This window comes from Bos grunniens, chromosome 10, assembly GCF_055505025.1.
Source record: "Bos grunniens cultivar Pamir isolate PY7600 chromosome 10, Bosgru_T2T1.0, whole genome shotgun sequence".
NCBI lineage: Eukaryota > Metazoa > Chordata > Mammalia > Artiodactyla > Bovidae > Bos > Bos grunniens.
In genome coordinates, this window is record NC_141174.1 from 1,872,228 (window position 1) to 1,892,980 (window position 20,753).

Sequence of the window (20,753 nt, forward strand, 5' to 3'; positions counted from 1 at the left end):
TGGAGAAGACTCCTGAGAGTCCCTTGGACTGCAAGGAGCTCAAACCAGTCCATCCTAAAGGAGATCAGTCCTGAATATTCATTGGAAGGACTGATGGTGAAGTTGAAACTCCTATACTTTGGCCACCTGATGCGAAGAACTGACTCCTTGGAAGAGTCCCTGATGCTGGGCAAGATTGAAGGCGGGAGGAGAAGGGGATGACGGACGATGAGATGGTTGGGTGGCATCATCGACATAATGGATATGAGTTTGAGCAAGCTCCAGAAGACAGTGAAGGACAAGGAAGCCGGGCATGCTGCAGTTCATGGGGTGACAAAGAGTCTGACATGACCTAGCGACTGACTGAACAACAACAAAATCCGAAGAGAATTTTAAATAATTATTGAAATGATTAAAAGCCTATGTTTTATCTGCCCTCATGTCCCTACAACTCTGACAAATCAGATGATAAAATACAGGTGGGGTGGGGAATGGGACTTTTGCTGGCCTACATTCTAAACAATTGCTGAGGTTACCTTTTGAGTTTTAATATTATGTATGTAAACTTTAAATTGTGCATTATTATAGCTTCCTTTATTAAACAGTGACATGCACTTATTTTGAAAGCACATAGCAGTACTTACTAGCTGCTGTTGTTATTCACTCAGTCGTGTCCAACTCTTTGCGACCCTGTAGACTGCAGCACGCCAGGCCTCCCTGTCCATCACCAAGTCCCGGAGCTTACTCAAACCCATGTCCATTGAGTCGGTGATGCCATCCAACCGTCTCATCCTCTGTCGTCCCCTTCTCCTCCTGCCTTCAGTCTTTCCCAGCATCAGGGTCTTTTCCAATGAGTCAGCTCTTTGTATCAGGTGGCCAAAGTATTGAAGCCTCAGCTTCAGCTTCAGTCCTTCCAATGAATATTCAGTATTAATTTCCTTTAGGATTGGCTGGTTTGGTCTCCTTGCAGTCCAAGGGACCCGAAACAGTTGAGATTCTAGCAGTAGCCACTCAGAATCATTTGAACTGGCTTTGAATATGCGGAGTTTGCCACAAAGTCCTTTTGGGTTTTTCCATAAACATCTTATGAAAAAACCCAAATGAACTTTTTGGCCAACCCAATAGTTTTTGTTTCCATCCCACGCAGTATAAGAAACTCTCCTGTTTAAACGGTAGGTTTGTATATGTGCAATCTAGAAAATGGCACAGGTGATCTTATTTGCAAAGCAGAAGTGGAGACATAGCTGCAGAGGACAATTGTATGGACACCAAGGAGGAGCTGGAATGGACGTATATACCCTACTGATGCTAGGTATAAAGTAGGTAACTACTGAGAGCTTACTGTGCAGCACAGGGACTGTACCTGATGCTCTGCGGTGACCTAAATGGGAAGGAAACCCAAAGAGAGAGGGCACATGTACACACAGAGCTGATTCGCTTTGCTGTACAGTGGAAACTAACGCAGCCTCGTAAAGTAACTCTACTTCAATAAAAATTAATTATAAAAGTGACTAGGGATGGGATAAACAACAGTAGCCCCGTGGTTGTGAAAGTAAATAACGTGAGTTAAGTCTTTGCTTGAACGTGACCACTTAAGAGTTTTGATTTGTGTTTAATGTAAAGTGGCGAAACCAAGTAGACGATGAGAGGCGTCCTGTTTATGTTTGTTAAGTAGAAATTTTAGTTTACACCTGAACTATTTTACCAAAATTTGATTAAAATTTGATAAAATGATGTTTATTCTCCTCTTTGCATTATTAATGGTTTGTTTTAAAACCAGAGACTAAATCAAGAACATAATGGTTATTGCTGATTATTACATGATTATTACTGAAAATAATTCCATCACGCAGAGGGGAGAGGTGTTTAAGAAACGACATGCCCCTGGTGCTGAACACGTTAGGTGCTCTGTGGGAAAGCCCACGGACAGAGCAGCCTGGCGGGCTACACTCCAAGGGGTTGCAAAGCATCAGACATGACTGAGCGACTTCACTTCCGTGCCCTGAACTCTGACCTGTCTCCTCAGCTCAGGGCGACCGCTTTCCCCTGCTTGAGTTTCCTTCCCCTGCATCCCGGTTTGGAGGGCACCCCTAGGCAGAAAGTCAGGACAGTGATCGGGCTCGCTTCTTTTGCTTTTCCTCTCCAGAATCATAGGCCCTGCTCTTCGCTGTCCAGTCTCTGAAAACCATTTTTAAAAATGTATCTTTCACTGTTTATGGCAGAAGGGCTCCTCTGGTGCCCTCTAAGTTTTGTGTATATTTCTGTTTCCTGGGTTGGCCTGTGAGTTCCATACACGTAGGTGCCGTTATGGCATTAGAGTTCTCCAGAGACACAGAAGCAATAGGATACATATGTATTTGGAGAGAGATTTATTTTAAGAATCGGCTCACATAATTGTGAGCTGGCAAGTCTGCAGTCCACAGGGAAGTCTGGAGGCTCAGCCAAGGTTTCTTTTCTTTTTCTAATTTATATATGTTTCTTTTTTGGCCATACCATGTGGCATGTGGGATCTTAGCTCCCTGACCAGGGATAGAACCTGTCTGTGCCCCCTGCTCCTGCAGTGGATGGAGTCTTAACACTGGACTGCCAGGAAGTCCCTCAGATAAGGGTACTATCCCGCATCCTGGAGGCGGAATCACTTCTTCTTTGGGAAACTTCACTCTTTTCTCATTAGAGCTTCAAAGGGTTGGATGAGTCCCACCTACCTGGAGTGTAACCTGCCAACTCAAAGTCTCCTTAGAGGCTAATCATACCTAAAAATTAACCCTCCCAGCAACACCTAGACTGGTGTCTGACCAAACAGATAGGCACCATAGTCTAGCCAAGGTGGTACAAAGAATTAGCCATCACACGAATAATAATATTCATTTTTATACTCCCAGAACCTAGGGTGGTGCCTAGGAATTAAGGACTAAGAAATAAGACTCCGGGAATAAGAAAATAATGTGAGAAATAAGGGTGGAAGCAGAGGTTGCAGTAGCTCGTGAGAGACTGCTATTAAGTAGCTAGCCATATTACGTGGGCAGCGTGGGAGTCTTCTAATAGTGTTAATGAGGGGAATGGGTGATGTAGTCTGTCTTGAAGGCAGCAGGGAGACTGAGGTGTAGTGTGCAGAATCGTGATGGAGCTGGGGCAAGAACGGCGAGGCCATGAAGAAAGCAGTGTCCTGGGGGTGGAGAGATCACAGCAGTAGGGGGACAGGTGGGAATGGAGCAGAGGGCCTGGAGAGAGAGAAAAGAGGCAGAGGATTAGGAAGAGAGAGAGAGAAGAGGCAGAGGATGACTCCCTTGTTGGAGAGCCAACACTGAAATTTCATGTAGTTTCCTTGTCTCCTTACTGCTGAACTTCCTGAATACTTTTTTATTTTTTAGAAAGAATATTAAGACCTTTTATCTATTTATTTTGGCATGCAGGGTCTTCGTTGCCGTGTGCGGGCCTCTCAGTTGCGGGGAGGAGAGGCTTCTCTCTGGCTGGGGAGCATGGCCTCCGGGCATGTGGAGCTCAGTAGTTGCTGCGCCCCGTGGCGGGTGGGATCTTACTTCCCGGGCCAGGGATTGAGCCCATGTTCCCTGCATTGCCAGGCAGGTTCTTAACCACTGGCCACCAGACAAGTCCCTGAACTTACTGACCACTTTAGAGAGAGCTTTAGAAAGATGTTAACAAAACTCTGAAAACCAAATATCCTATTCTTTTTTAAACAAGAAAAATTTATTTCAACAACTCTACATCTATACATATAATTTCTTACTCTGCGATGACAACTGTTAGGCTTCTCCATGGCCTCTTTCGGTCTCAGCCATATCTAATCACAGGGTTTTGTATAATTGTAGTTATGTTGTATATATCGTTTCATATTCTACTGCGAGAGAATACTAATTTATAGCTACGTGGCACCACATACGTTATTTAACAACAGAAAGGCTTTATGGTAAATTGATCAGCCGTAGTTTACTGAACTGTTTTCTTTTTGTGGGACACTTGGATTTCCTACTGGGTTTTTGCCATTATAAAAAATGACGGTATAAGTGATTTTATACCTAAAGCATTTTTCAACACCTATATTGCAATATAATTGACATGTAATAAAGTGCACATAATTAAAGCATACAGCTTAGTAGTTTTTGAGATGTATATCGAATGAAATATCACTACAGCCAAGATAATTAAGATACTCATCACCATCAAATGTTTCCTGGAATGCTTTGGCAATCCCAGCCTCCCACTCCTTCTCACCTTCCTGCTGCTTCTTTACAGGAAATCATTGAAGTGTTCTCTGACACTGCAGATTCGTTCCCATTGTTAGAATATTATATAAATGGAATCACTCAATATGTACTCTTTTTTTGACCTGGCTTCTTTGACTCAGCCTAATTACTTTGAGATTTATCCATGTCATCAGCAGTTCATCCCCTTTTAATCCTGAGGAGTATTTCATTTATTGATGTGCAAGAGTTGGCTTATCCATTCACATGTTGACGGCCAGTTGGGTTTTCCGGTTTTGGAGGTTGCAGACAAAGCCACTGTGCCATTCAGGTACAAGTCTTCACACGTGTGCTTTTCCCTTGGGTCAGCACCTAGGAGTAGAATGGCTAGATTACATGGTAGGTGTGTGTTTAATGTTTTAAGAAAGTGCCAAACCTTGCAAAGCATTTTCATTCCCGCCAGCGGTGAATGAGAATTCCAGTTGCTCTGTGTCTTCATCGGGAGGTGGTCTTTGTAAACTGCGCCCCTCTTTCAGGCACGCGGCGGTCATCTCACTGTGGTTTCCACTCATGTTTCCTGGTGACCAGGGACACTGAAAATCTTTTCATGAGTTTATTTTACATCTGTGTGTCTTCTCTTCTCACATTTATCTATGTGGCTACACCGGCTCTTTGTTGCTGCAGGAGGGATCTTTAGATGTGGCCTCTGGGTTCCAGTTCCCTGACCAGGGCTCCAGCGGGGCCCCTGCGTTGGGAACATGGAGTCTCAGCCGCTGGACTCCCAGAGAGGTCCCTGTGTCTTTAGTTCAAGCCTTTTGCCCATCTTTTATTACGCTGGTTGCCTTCTTATTACTGAGTTCTGAGAATTCTTTATGTGTTGCTGTATCAGGTTAGTTATCAAGTAGGTACTCAATGAAAGTATATTAAGAAAAGATATATTTTGCCCTTGTTATAAGGGAAATCTGTTTTCAAAACAAAAATATTAATTACTGTCATTAAAAAGGACTGCTATTGTTATCCTGGAATATGTTTTACATGGTAAATATTCTTGAATTATTTTATTTCTGCAATTTTTAGTAGCTTCCTTTGTGTTTGTCGGGCTATATAAGCATGACTTCCATAATTAGTGATATTCCTTTCCTATTAATTCTACTACCTGTTTTTCCTGCCTTTTCACCACGGCAAGACCCTCTAATAGTTTATTAAATAATGTGTGTGATGAAGAGTACCTTTGTTTTGATTGCTTTTACGAAACATGCCACTAATATCTATATATCCACTAAGAACAATATTATTAAGGCTTTTGTCTAGTTTTCACAAATCCAAAGTCAAGCATGTATGTTATATTTTATAAATTTTTCTTGAAGTCTTCTAATATACTGAGTGTCAGCAAAGTATATGAGGAGTAAGTTAATATTATAAGAATGTATTTCGTTTTTGGTTACTTTCCATTTTGCTTCGCAGATTTTTCATCCTTGGCTCTGAGCTCTGAGGAGGCTTTCGCACTCACTCGTCTTGTAGCTCAGGCTCCTGTACCGCTCACCTTCTCCGCTGGCCTCGACGCTGTCTCTGATCTGCTCATTCGACTTTCCCCTTGGTCCTCACCACTTTTTACTCTTCCAGTTAGATGCTCTGTCAGATCGATCAAAACTCTAATCTCCAGGACGCTCCAGGAGCACTCACTCGCCTCTAATCATTCACTTCCTCACCAGTGCTCAAAACTCAAGATGTTCAAGCTGGTTTTAGAAAAGGCAGAGGAACCAGAGATCAAATTGCCAACATCCGCTGGATCATAGAAAAAGCAAGAGAGTTCCAGAAAAACATCTATTTCTGCTTTATTGACTATGCCAAAGCCTTTGACTGTGTGGATCACAATAAACTGTGGAAAATTCTTCAAGAGATGGGAATACCAGACCACCTGATCTGCCTCTTGAGAAATCTGTATGCAGGTCAGGCAGCAACAGTTAGAACTGGACATGGAACAACAGACTGGTTCTAAATAGGAAAAGGAGTTCGTCAAGGCTATATATTGTCACCCTGCTTATTTAACTTATATGCAGAGTACATCATGAGAAACGCTGGACTGGAAGAAACACAAACTGGAATCAAGATTGCCAGGAGAAATATCAATAACCTCAGATATGCAGATGATACCACCCTTATGGCAGAAAGTGAAGAGGAACTCAAAAGCCTCTTGATGAAAGTGAAAGTGGAGAGTGAAAAAGTTGGCTTAAAGCTCAACATTCAGAAAACGAAGATCATGGCATCCAGTCCCACCACTTCATGGGAAATAGATGGGGAAACAGTGGAAACACTGTCAGACTTTATTTTTCTGGGCTCCAAAATCACTACAGATGGTGACCGCAGCCATGAAATTAAAAGACGCTTACTCCTTGGAAGGAAAGTTAAGACCAACCTAGATAGCATATTGAAAAGCAGAGACATTACTTTGCCAACAAAGGTTCATCTAGTCAAGGCCATGGTTTTTCCAGTGGTCATGTATGGATGTGAAAGTTGGACTGAGAAGAAGGCTGAGTGCTGAAGAATTGATGCTTTTGAACTGTGGTGTTGGAGAAGACTCTTGAGAGTCCCTTGGACTGCAAGGAGATCCAGCCAGTCCATTCTGAAGGAGATCAGCCCTGGGATTTCCTTGGAAGGAATGATGCTAAAGCTGAAACTCCAGTACTTTGGCCACCTCATGTGAAGAGTTGACTCACTGGAAAAGACTCTGATGCTGGGAGGGATTGGGGGCAGGAGGAGAAGGGGATGACAGAGGATGAGATGGCTGGATGGTATTACTGACTCGATGGACGTGAGTCTCGGTGAACTCCAGGAGTTGGTGATGGACAGGGAGGCCTGGCGTGCTGCGATTCATGGGATCGCAAAGAGTCGGACACAACTGAGCAACTGATCTGATCTGATGTAGCATTAATTAAAAAACATTTTATGATGGAATTCCTCTAATTTTGATGCCAGTGCTTCTCTTAAACTCAAATTTTGCTAAGGGCTCTTTTCTTAAGGACAACCTGGCATTTGTGAGAGAAAAACGTAATTAAGAACTTCAATGGAAAATTTTCAACTGTGCACTACGTAATTTTGAAGCACTAATATTTTGAAATGTTTTTGTACTTTCTTTTCCCAGCCCCAAATTATTGGAATGTTCTCTGGAGCTCTGGGGAGGACACTCAGTGTGATGTCATGGTCTAGGGCATTCCAGGCCCAGGTCTTGCTCAGCCAGTAATTCTGCACGGCTGTGAACAGCTTGGCTGATTGCACAACAAAGGATCCTCATCCCAGAGTTTATCCCATGTCCACACATAAAGTGAGAGTCATCAAGAAGTTGGAAACAGGACTCCCAGAGCCTGGTTCCTGGTACTACATGCAGGGCGTAGGGAGCTTTGAGCTGCTGGTGTTCTTTCTGTGTAAAATACAACCTCTCTTCCCTGGTGGCTCATCAGTAAAGAAACGCCTACCAACGCAGGAGACATGGATTCTATCCCTGGGTCAGGAAGATCCCCTGGAGAAGGAAATGGCAACCTGCTCCAGTATTCTTGCTGGGAATTCCCGTGGACAGAGGAGCCTGGTGGGCTCCAGTCTATGGGGTCGCAAAAGCGTCCTACAGGACTTAGCCACTAAACAACGAAAGTACGAGCCACGTGGATTTCTGACAAAGGTGTTCCTGGTCGCAGAAAGCCCAGAATTACCATTAGCTGCGCGCAGGACTGTGCTCTGTATCAAGGGACTCGGGTTTCTGATCTGCTTTTGTTGCCAGCTGGATGTGTAAGTTTAGGAAAGCTGAATGGCGCTTCTGAGCCTCACTTTCCTCCTCCATGAAATGGAAAGAGTGAGCTGAGCGATTTCTACAGTCTCGGAAAGGAAAAGCATGCCTCCGTGCTCTTACTCTGGGCGGAGGGTGGAACCGGGATGCACCCCGGGCAGGTCAGGCCGGGTCTCCCCCGGGGCCGGAGCAAGCGGCGCGGACAGGGTCAGGTCTGAGTCCTCACCGCAGCCCGGCTCGCCGGGCAGGCGTGCGTCGCCCCAGAGGCGAGAAGGCCAAGCGCCGAGTTCAGGCTCGCTTCCTCCCTGTGCCTAGGGTTTGACTCAAACTAAGAAAAGGTTCTGTTTTGTTTTCCTTCCCAGCTGGGAGCTGATTTCAGGAAGACTTCCGTCCGGGGATGTATTTGTTGTAAAGAGTGTCAAGTGCGCTGAACAGTCAGCCCACGCAGTCACAGAAGGAAAACCCGGAGGGACACGTGCCGGCCGCAGACTGCGGGCCGCCTTCGAGCACGCGGGCCCCTCCCCCAGTGCTGTCCCGAACATCGTTGCTTTCCTCCCTTTCTTGTGCACTCGTCACCTAAGCCCTCCAAGTGCTCATCAGTGTTTTTCCTTTGTTGGCCATCACTCACAGGATGATTTTATCAACCATGAATTTTCCCTTAGCTAATGATTGCGAGCAGTGGGAAGCTGGCAAAGTAGAGAAGAAGTGTTTGTGTGTGCACTGAGGGCTCTCGCGTGTGTGTATCTGTGTGCGCACGTTGACGGCTCGGGCATTTGCGTGTGTGCATGTGTGTGTGTGTGTGTGTGCGCGCGCTGACAGTTTGGGCATTTGCGTGTGTGTGTGTGTGTGTGCGCACTGAGGGCTCACGTGTGTGTGTGTGTGTGTGCACATGTGTGTGTGCTCATGTCTCAGGCATTTGCGTGTGTGTGTGTGTGCACTGAGGGCTCAGGCGTGTGTGTGTGTGTGTGTGTGTGTGTGTGTGTGTGCTGATGGCTCAGGCATTTGTGTGTGTGTCTGTGTGTGTGTGCCCTGAGGGCTTGGGCATGTGTGTGTGTGTGCGACAGCTCGGGCATTTGCGTGTGTGTGTGTGTGATTGGGGAAAGCGGTCTTGTGCATGTGTTTGGTGGGGGAAAAGATCTGATTGCAAAAGTAACAAATACTCCTTGTACAGTTATTTCCAAAATGGAAAAAGATAAGAAAAAGAGAATAGAAACCGACCACATTCCTAGCAAATCAGGAACAACTGTTGTTAATATTTTAGTATGTAGTCTTTTTTGTTGCTCTCCACATTTTTGTTAAAATAAATGAATTTTAGGCCCCACGCTTTTCAACCATTTTGCTGTTTTCAGTTTCTAAACAGCCCTGCCTGCCTGGGAAGTCGCTTCAGTCCTGTCCGACTCTTTATGGCCCCGTGGACTGTAGCCCGACAGGCTCCCCTGTCCAGGCGGTTTTCCAGGCGAGAATACTGGAGTGGGCTGTCATGCCCGTCTTCTGGCCCAGGGAGCAGACCACGTCTGCTTGTCTCCTGTGCTGGCAGGGGGTTCTTTACCACTAGTGCCGCCTGGGAAGCCCCACAAATAGACCCACGATCAGCGTATGTGTTCACACTGTGACTTCCTTCAGAGAGTTTGGGGAAGACCATACTGGAGAGTATGAAATTGGTTTTTTTCACTTTTAGGACTCCTGGCTCTTCTTACTAAATTGCCTCATTGAAAACGACACTGCCTCTTTCAGCATCTGCCCTCTGTGCTCTCACTGATGACTGAATGCTATTTATTTTTCAAATCTTTGATAAGCTAATAGATGAAAACAGTATCTCATTTTTGTGTTTCCCTGATTGCTAGTAATATTGAACGTTTTCGCATGTTGATTAGCTCTTTCTATTCCCCCTTCTGTGAATTATCTATCTGTGTCATTTGACTATTTTCTCTTCTTTATGAGAATATTTACCCATTTCCATTTTTATCACAGCTATTTTCCCAGTGTGCTGTTTTCCTTTAATTTCTATAATGATTTTTTGATCCACAAAATTTTAAGTTTTCATGTATTCAAACTCGTGATCTTTTTCTTCACAATTTTTCCCAGTGTTTTTATACTGAGAAAGTTTCCTGCATGTAGAGACCAGGTTAATCTCCACTTCCATTTTCTTAGTTGGTTTGAATTTTCAGATTGTTTAGTGCTTTGGGATTTAGTTGTGTATTTAGCATGGGGTCATGATCTAAACATTTGTGCTTCTAATTTGCTTGCCAGTTTCCCCTTTATCGTTGGTGATAATAGATATTCTCTGTTGATATAAAATGCCTCGATTATCACATTCTGTATTGAGTTCTTTTACATACTAGGGGATCTTTCCAGGCTGTGATCCTCTCTCTCCCCACATTCTAACACCAGGAACACTCCCCCGACCACAGTTCTTCTGATATGTTCTGAAACCTGGTATTTCTTGTTTTCACATTGTTCTTGGCTCTTCCTGCCTATTTATTTTCCAGATGAATGGTAGAATCATTTTTGTGGAGTTCCAAAAACCTCCCTTTGGGGTTTTGATAAAAATTGCATTCAATCTATAAATTAATTGGGAAGAATTTGGCATCTTTACAGTGTTTGTCTTCCCATCCAGAAATACACATATGGACATTTAAAAATATCCTTTTATATGTCTCAGTGGAATTTTGTCGTTTTCTTTATATAAATTCAACACATTTTTTATTAAAGTATTTTAAGATAATTTTATATATGTGCTACCTTTTTAATGGAATCTTTTCCCCCTTTAGTTTAGATCCAGTGTTTTTAATATCACTTTTCCCCCAATGATTGCCAAGTACTGACAAGAATCTAAGGGAAAAATATATTTGTTTCTTTTCAAGCTTATACACTCAGAGATTTAGAAGTAGAACTGACTCTAAATGTAACATAAAACTGGAATCCTGAAAAGTCAGATTTATTTAAAAATCATATAACTGATGGGACGTCCTTGGCAGTCCAGTGATTAGGACTCCATGCTCCCAATGCAGGGGACGTAGGTTCTATCCGTGGTTGAGGAACTAAGATCCCATATTCTGTGGGTGTGGCCAAAAAAATTACCATGTCACTTATTAGCGAAGGGCTTCCCTGGTGGCTCAGTGGTAAAGAATCTGCCTGCCAAGGCAGGAGACGAAGGTTTGATCCCTGGATCGGGAATCTCCCCTGGAGAAGGAAGCGGCAACCTCTCCAGTATTCTTGCCTGGGAGATCCCATGGACAGAGAAGACTGGCGGGCTACAGTCCACAGGGTCACAAAGAGTCGGACAGGACCTAGCAACTAAACAACAACGTATTAGAAAAGTAGCTAACACATGAATACTCGCAAATTTCCATACTCTTTTCGCGGAGGACATCCAGAACTTAACTGTCCAAAGCCAAACTCTCGCTCTCCTCCCTCGTATTAATCTCCTACAACTACGGTAACCAATCACCCCAGCCGTAGTGACTTAGCACACGTTTGTCAGCATTCTGTTCTGGAGGCCAGAAATCCAAAATGGGCCTCGCTGGGCCAAAATCAAGGTGTCAGCAGGACCACACTGCACCCAGAGGCTCTAGGGAAAGAGTCATTTCCAGCTTCTGCAGGCCACCTGCGCTCCTTGGCTCATGGTACCTTCCTCCATGTCCGAAGCCAGCAGCTTAGCATCTCCCAGTCTCTCTCTGACTCTCTACTGAGCCTCCTCCTTCCCTCTTCCACCTTTAAGGACCCTTGAGATTACGTGGGGCCCACCTGGATAGTCTAGGAATAACCTCCCGTTGTAAGGTCAATGACCTTAATTCTGTCTCTCAATACAACCCTCTCCCAGCTTTCCCATGGAACATAACTGCACGTTTCAGGGATTCAGACATGGACATCTTTGGAGGGCCATTAGTCTGCCCACCTCAGCAAGGATGCACTTTCAAAGTGTTGATTTAAGCACATTAGCCCTCTCCCTGAAGCAGTTCAGCAACTTCCTATAGCCCTTTGGATTACAGCCGGAGTCCTTAAGTGGCCCACCAGGCCCTGAGCGATCTCAGTGACCCTGCAGGATCACTGGGCTCCATGCTCATCCTGTGTACTCTGGCCACACAGCTTCGTCCAGTTCCTTGAATGTACTTGCTGTCTCTTGCCTCGAGACCCTTGCACATGCTGTCCTCTCTGCTGGACAGCTCTTCCCTGCCCTGTACCTCCCTGTTAACTCTTAACTCCGATCTCAACCCCATCCGCTTCCTCAGGTACCACTTCCCTGACCTCCGCACCCGGCTCCTCTATCCTGCCCTCTCATGGCACCTTCTGTCTCTCTCCTGAGGTGCTCAGCTTCCCTGGTGGCCCAGATGGTAAGGAATCTGCCTGCAATGCAGGAAACCTGGGTTCAATCCCTGGGTTGGGAAGATCCCCTGGAGGAGGGCATGGCAACCCACGCCAGTATTCTTGCCTGGAAAATTCCCATAAACAGGGGAGCCTGGCGGGCTGCAGTCCACAGAGGTCGCAAAGAGTCAGACACGACTGAGCGACTAAGCACAGCACACAGAGCACAAGACACTTAGCACACTGGTGGTTCCACTTTCTTGTTTAATTATTTAATTCCCTCCCTGTCTGGACTAAAAGCTGCAAGGGACTCTGTTTCTCTCTGGCTCACCCCTACATCTTCAGCACCTAATGCTCCTGGTTCATAGTGGCTTTTAGGGTGTATCTGATGAATAAATAAATGAACTCAAGGATCTACTTTTTAATATACTTTTTAAAATTTTATTTTATTATGTATTTTTGGCTGTGCTGGATCTTGCTTGCTTTATGTGAGCTTTCTCTAGGCGCAGCGAGCAGGGACTACTCTCCAGTTGCGGAGCATGGGCTCCAGGGCACGCAGGCTTCAGGAGTTGCATCACGTGGGCCTGGCTGCTCCGTGGCACGTGGAATCTTCCCAAACCAGAGATTGAACCCGTGTCCCCTGCACTGGCAGGCAGATTCTCATCCACTGCACCACCAGGGAAGTCCTCAAGAATCTAAGAGAAAGGGTTTTTAATGGATGTGTTCACTGGCACAAATATAAAAGCAGAAAGACCAGGGCATTTCCAAAGTCCAGCAGACATGCAAATTATTATAGATCCATTTGGTAATGCCACATGTACTCAGTTGCTCAGTGGTGTACCACTTCTCGCGCCTCCATGGACCGTACCTGCCAGACCCCTCTGTCCACAGAGTGTTCAGGCAAGAATACTGGAGTGGGTTGCCGTTTGCTACTCCAGAGGATGAAATCATATACAGCCATTAAAGTGGAAATAATCAAGACTATAATGATGGGGGGTAAATGTTTCTAGTACATTTAAATTAGCAGGATACAGAATTTCTTACCCTAATCAGAAAGCAAAGTGCCACAGTGATCACAGTAATTGCTTTAAGACTATTAGAGAGTGAGTGATACTGCTTTTCTCCCGTTTCCAAACTTTCCTATTCACATGTTCAATACTGCACTTGTTCCTTGGATGCCAGTGTGTGCCGAGTCAAATGTAATAAACTTTCCTATTCACATGTTCAATACCGCACTTGTTCCTTGGATGCCAGTGTGGCCGAATCAAATGTAATAAACTTTCCTATTCACATGTTCAATACCGCACATGTTCCTTGGATGCCAGTGTGGCCGAGTCAAATGTAATAAACTTTCCTATGCACATGTTCAATACCGCACTTGTTCCTTGGATGCCAGTGTGGCCGAGTCAAATGTAATAAAAATGTGATAAAATGTAAAGACTGCAAGTTTCCAGTCAAGTCAGGAGGAAAACTAATCCTAATATAATGCAGAGGGCCTAACATTCATGGACTGTCACTGTATTTGAAAAACATGGATTCCTTTACCACAGGAAACCATAGCACCATAGGCCAAGAAAATACTTTCAGATTAGGTTCATCATCATTATGGTATTACAATTTTTAATTTGGGGGGGGGGATTGTAGGAGTAGACCCATTTCATTTAGGCTTTGAAGATTTCCTTAATTGTCTTTCTAGTCCTTGAAAGTGAAAGTGAAAGTCGCTCAGTCGTATCCAACGCTTTGCCACCCCATGGACTATGGGGTGAAGTCCATGGAATGCTCCAGGCCAGAATACTGGAGTGGGTGGCCTTTCCCTTCTCCAGGGGATCTTCCCAACCCAGGGATTGAACCCAGGTCTCCTGCATTGCAGGTGGATTCTTTACTAACTGAGATATTCTTTACTAAGCCCCTTTTTCTAGTCCTTAATCACCACTTTCTAAGACATAGACTGTATACCCGGAAGGAAAACACCTGGGATCGTGATGAATTTTTCCTGGTCCCTTGGTTCAGGTACATAAAAAAGTTGTGTGCAGGTGGGCACAGGGACACCGCTGATGCCTGCCTAACGCAGACTTGTTCCCAAAAGTCAGTGTGTCCTCAGCCCCCAATTCTAGGAAACTGGAAAAACAGTTTCCCCAACATAACTTCTCTTGGTTTCATCTTCTTGTGGCACTCAGAGGCACTCAGTGACTCTGCCTCTGTGCTGGAGCATAATGTAAATACTTAATTTGTTTAATAAATATCCTGAAATAGCCCCGTGGAGTTGTTACTAGAAGGGCACGAACCTTTTAACTCACTCCGCCAGCACCGATCAGCACTTAATGTCTTTAATGATCGTCGGGATCTTTTTTAGTGGCTGGAATACTCCATAATCAATGATGTGGCCCTGCCTGGAGGCAGGAGAGACTGGATAATGGGAGGAAAATGTCACACTGGATGGGGCCAGTAATTTGAATCCCTGAAATCTGTATTGCTGGGGCCATTTATGGGCGAGTCCAGTTTCTTCCCAAGGCTAGGAAGAGCCCCACCGCAACCACCACACACACACACACACACACACACACACACACTCCTAATGTGATTTACACATTACTGAAACCCCACCATGAGCCAGCTTGTGTTCTCAGCCTAAAACCTTTGAAGACTCTCCCTGGCCCTCCCACCCACTCTGGAAGGCAAATGTCATGCCAGCTTCCGGCACTGTGGTCACCCCCTGGAGAGTGGATTGTCAGTCCTGGGCAGGTGGGGAGAGGTCTAGCAGGACAAGAGGGTTGTGCACTTTGTGGGGCCTCATTAAGGCTGGGGGAAGAGGGGCATCCCTTCTTCTTCCCCCATCCTCATACTAACCTTGGGAGCTAGTCTTTCAGGGAAAGAAAGAAGTCCTGTCTGCTAGCAGGTTTCAGTGCTCAAGTGCTCTCTCTGCACTTGGATTTGGGGGCCCCTTGATCTTAGCCTAGCATTTGATTGATTTGGCCATGTTCATTCTCTTTGCATTTCCCAATTTTCTAAACCTTTGCCATGTGCCCTCTGAACCTTCATCTCTTTCGGCTGAAATTCTCATAGGAAAAGCCCTTGTGTTCATTCCATTTGGTGTGCCTCTGCTGTTACAAGTGGTCTTTGAAGAACAGGGTTCTTCTGATAACCTGAGGGAATTGTTTCATTATGAAATGTTTCATTTTTTTAATGTTGCTTATTATTGTCCACAGACCCAGAGTTTTTACATGCTGAGAGTATGTTGTAAACAAAGCCATCAATAAATTTATTATAATTATGCAGAAGTAAGGCCAGGTTTTCCATTGGCTCAGCGACACACATCACTGAAAAGTGGCCTGAGAAGTGAAATCTTATTTTTCCCAAATGAATTATTTAAAACTGGAGTGTGAACAGTTAAAAATCTTAATTTTTATAAATTCCTGTACTCTTCATTTAGTGAGAAAAATGACTTGATAGGATTTTCAAACAATGTTCCTATAACCAAGTTATTAATATATAGAATTAATCCCTTGGATTACTGGTGCGTCTCTGCTAACACAGGATGAGAGTATCTTTCAGGATTTGGCCATGCCACAGTCCCTGGGGTGACTGTCAGGTCCTGTTCACTCCTTTGAAATGCGAGGGCTTTTAATTAGAAGGAACAATGGATATTCTTTCTTTCTATATTATTATATTATTATCATTCTGTTGCCAGAACTCCCAGTGGCATCTAATTGCAAGGGAGGCTGGAAAATGTGGCTTAGCTATGTTCTCAGGAAGAAAAGGAAACAAGTTTTGTTGAACACATAGCAGACTCTGCCATGGAAACAGACTCCAGCCATCCCAAACTGGATAAACAGAGGGTCAGTGATCCCAGCTCCTTTTCCTACCAATTTGTTTTATCCCCACCAACTTGAAATGCCTCTTTTGATCACTGCTGAATTCCCATGTATGTGTGTGTATGTATGTGTATCTGGATGCCATTCTCATTCATTAATTCCTGGGCCATAAGCACACTGAGGCTTTATATTTTGTTTTGATATCATTATTATTTTTTGGAAAAAATATTCTCCTGGCATATTTCTTTATCCAGATAAACTTTAGATTCAATTTATCTGTCTTCCTTAAAAAAGGAAAGCACAAATAAGTAAACAAAAAATTCCACAGTCCCCCTAAATGTATTATGAAAGATATATTCCACTCAAAAACATCATACTACTGGGGAAAATAAGCATCACCTGACAATTGGTGTTTTCTGACTCCGAGGAAGTATGCTTTTGAAAAAGCAAGCTTCCCTATCCGACAGGGGCTAACAGCATTATCAGCAGGGCATTTATAAATGGCTTGATGTTTAGAGTTCATATTTCATCTTCAACTCTATTTGTTGCATTAGCAAAATGAAGCTCATTAAGCTTTATTCTTTTAGCCCATCTCTCCAAGCATCTGAACCCACTAATACTCAGCTTTCTTGTCTGGAAGTATGTAATCTTTCCTACATCACACTTGAAAGTTCAGCTCATTCCTAAACCTCCAATCAAGGCTATGAACTTGTTGTTTTCAGAGAGGCCACATCTGTGCACAGAGCCATTACGCCATCTGTTAAAGTGGTCAGAGTTCATTTTATTGCCTCCTTTGTGGAAGGACTTGTACTGTAAAAGCATGTGTTATTGAAAACATAATTTTCCTCATCATTATGCTTTCTTTCTAGCCAGATCATAACCTGCTAGAAGTCTATGGAGCATAGTGTGAAAAGCTCTTCAGAAGAGCTGTTCTTAAGAGATTAAATGATTGCCATCTCTGGCCCACTTCTTTTATCTCATAATCAAGTTCACGATGATACTAGATATCTCAGCTGAAGTGATTATATATTTGAAATAGAAATGGCTTTCTCTCCATTCATGTTTCACACTGTTGAAGGCAGGATCATTTTTTTTCCTATTTTTATTTATATATGTTTATGGATCTTTACACCTGTCTGCAGGGTTGAAGACTCAAAACTACTTTTTAAAAGCTAAAAATGGCTGGTTGGGGGTTGGCTTGCCATTTTAGACTTTTGGTACAAATACACTAGTAGTAGATTGAGATCCAGCGTAGATTGATCACAGTGTAGAGCTGTATCAGCTTAGCAATCATAGCCCAGCCATTCGGCTTGACCAGCAAGAAGCTTGGAATTCACTGCAGCTGAGACACTTGCCCAGGGTCGCCCAGCCTCGCTGAGACAAAAGCTCACTCCTGGGCCTTTTCCGGTGGACCACACCGCTCCCTGCTGTATTGAGAGCAGGCCTCCTAGACAGATATGGCATGCGGGGGGAACAGAGGACCTAGTGACCCAAAAGTATAGGAACCAGATTTTTTTATTATTAGTTCAGAGAGACTCACTTGGGTTTTGTTCTTTATCCCTACAGCTCTCTGACATAAGCTATTTCCTGCCATCACAACTTCTCTTCCAGAGACGCAAACTGAGTAAAAAGATCAGGTCACTGTGTATTGGCGGTTCTGCTCAAGCACGTACGGAGAAGGGATATGAAACTCTGCCAGAAATGAGACTTTGGGCTACATGCTGACTGCATTTATCCACATGTGCACAAGTGGTCAATAATCAGACATTCTGAAAGTACATTCTTTCCTCCTTTTAAAATACCTCTAGCTTTAAATAAGACTCCTTGTTTTAAAAACCCAGTAAATAGGAAAAAGTGAGTCATTATTTATGGTTAATCACTTTTGCCAGCTGTGACTGCATTTCCCATCCATGTTTCTTTTTTTTCCCTTGGACTGTAGAATCTGTTCTGTCACTGTTTGGGAGAAAACCATATTGGTCCCATCAGTAGCTTCCTTCAGCACATAATCACAGCTAAGGCAGTGTAAACAAAGATTTTTGTTGGGATTGCAGTGAGAAAGTAACTTCTTTAGAATGCAGAATTATGGAGACTAATCCAGCATCTTCAGATAGCACCCAAAGGGAAAATCTGAGTTATTTCAGGGTTTCTTTCAAAATGGAATAATTATTTCAAAACTATTGAACTTATGAGTGTCTACTCTATGGCTACAAAGTTCCAGATATTGCAAAGTTCAGAAAAGATTTCAGGTGGGACACCAGACATGTCAGGATGCTTTTATTTGCACGTACCAGAAAATACTTTTTAGACTGCTTTTAACAACACAGGGAATTTATTGGATCATGTAACTAAGAGTTTTGAAACTGGGCATGCTTCAGGCCTGGTTGATTAGGCTCCAATTCACTCTGTAATTCTTCTGACTCTTCCCTTCACTGTATGTAGCACCACTTTCAGGCTGATAATTGACCATGAAAAGCAGAAGCATAAATTTTTAGATTAGTGACTCAGAGAACTGTTATGGAAGTTGTACTCTTGTGTCAGGAAAACGACTGCTGTAAGGTCCTGTCATCTCTGCATCCCAGCTGTCCAGTGAGACAGCTTCTTCTTAGCTGACAAACAAAATGCCCAGGCTTCATCATGATTGACCCAACTCTTTACCCAGAATCCACCTGCCAGTGTAGGAGACGCAAGAGATGTTCAATCCCTGGGTCAGGAAGATCCCCTGGAGTAAGAAATGGCAAGCCACTCCAGTATTCTTGCCTGGAGAATCCCCAGGAGCAGAGAGGAGCCTGGCAGGCTACAGTCCATGGGGTCACAAAGAGTCAGACACAACTGACTGCTGAGCACATATGCACACAACTCTTTACCCATCAGCAGTGGTCAGAGGAGGAATGTCATGTCCTTAGTAGCCAATGATCCCTCAAACCAGGCACTATAGTAAGGAGAGTGGGATTAAACTGGTTGGCTTAAACCAGTGGGATCCCACTTCCGGAACTTGGGGTGGGATCCATTCACCCAAACCACACAGCTGAGTAGCACAGGTGATGGGGAGGTAACCAACAGCATGCACTGTGTCTCTCATCTAGTAGGCAGAACCTGGTCCTAAGGAGGCCAGAGTTTTGCCTGGTTTGTATCATCCTTTCTTCCTGGCCTGCCTTTTATCCTCCATAGTTCATCCTAAGTGGCCAATTCCACCACCTGCCCACAACCAGTCCATAGCTATACCTCTGTGTCCAGAAGGCAGAACAACACTCTTATATTGAGGAATACATGATCCTCAGTTCAGTTCAGTTCAGATGCTCAGTCGTGTCCGATTCTTTGTGACCCCATGAATCGCAGCACGCCAGGCCTCCCTGTCCATCACCAACTCCTGGAGTTCACCCAAACTCATGTCCATCGAGTCGGTGATGCCATCCAGCCATCTCATCCTCTGTCGTCCCCTTCTCCTCCTGCCCCCAATCCCTCCCAGCATCAGGGTCTTTTCCAATGAGTCAACTCTTCGCATGAGGTGGCCAAAGTACTGGAGTTTCAGCTTTAGCATCAGTCCTTCCGAAGAACACCCAGGACTGATCTCCTTTTAGAATGGACTGGTTGGATCTCCTTGCAGTCCAAGGGACTCTCAAGAGTCTTCTCCAATATCACAGGTCAAAAGCATAAATTCTTCGGTGCTCAGCTTTCTTCTCAGTCCAACTTTCACATCCATACATGACCACTGGAAAAACCATAGCCTTGACTAGACGGACCTTTGTTGGCAAAGTCATGTCTCTGCTTTTGAATATGCTATCTAGGTTGGTCATAACTTTCCTTCCAAGGAGTAAGCGTCTTTTAATTTCATGGCTGCAATCTCCATCTGCAGTGATTTTGGAGCCCCCCAAAATAAAGTTTGACACTGTTTCCCCATCTATTTCCCATGAAGTGATGGGACCGGATGCCATGATCTTAGTTTTCTGAATGCTGAGCTTTAAGCCAACTTTTTCACTCTCCTCTTTCACTTTCATCAAGAGGCTTTTTCTTTTTAGTTCCTCTTCACTTTCTGCCATAAGGGTGGATCATGGAAAAAGGAAGAGAGTTCCAGAAAAACATCTATTGCTGCTTTAAGGACTATGCCAAAGCCTTTGACTGTGTGGATCACAAGAAACTGTGGAAAATTCTGAAAGAGATGAGAATACCAGACCATGTGACCTGCCTCTTGAGAAACCTGTATACAGGTCAGGAAGAAACAGTTAGAACTGGACATGGAACAACAGACTGGTTCCAAATAGGAAAAGGAGTACGTCAAGGCTGTATATTGTCACCCTGCTTATTTAACTTATATGCAGAGTACATCATGAGAAACGCTGGACTGGAAGAAACACAAGCTGGAATCAAGATTGCCGGGAGAAATATCAATAACATCAGATATGCAGATGATACCACCCTTATGGCAGAAAGTGAAGACGAACTAAACTACTCACCTAAAGTCTAAATACCATGTATTGTTGGCAGACTAAATAGTATTAAATAAGACATGCACATGAGACAATGAAGAGAAGATTCTCTTTTTCTGGCTGTCCTTGGCATTTCAATTGCTTGAAACTTCAAACTTCAGAGCTCTTCTGAAAGGCAATATTTAATTTGGTCTGAAAGTCAGTTCCCGAAGAGAAGAAGCTGATCTGTTTCAATAGTGAGTTCCCTGTTACC

General features: G+C 44.0%; 1 protein-coding gene across 12 annotated transcripts in view; it reads left to right on the top strand.

The window, feature by feature from the left end:
- EFCAB11 (EF-hand calcium binding domain 11) overlaps window positions 1-20,753 on the top strand; it is a 170,992-nt gene that overhangs the window by 139,995 nt on the left and 10,244 nt on the right. For 4 of the 12 annotated variants that reach the window (XM_086319206.1, XM_086319207.1, XM_086319205.1 and 1 more), the window contains one exon: window positions 17,643-17,941. The exons of 7 other annotated variants lie outside the window; for them this stretch is intronic. In XM_086319206.1, coding sequence (XP_086175332.1) covers window positions 17,643-17,655 — 13 coding nt within the window. In that variant the 3' untranslated portion in view covers window positions 17,656-17,941. Of the gene's footprint in view, window positions 1-8,321; window positions 10,274-17,642; window positions 17,942-20,753 lie in introns of those variants that run through there. One more of the 12 variants, XM_086319179.1, reaches the window with a different exon arrangement.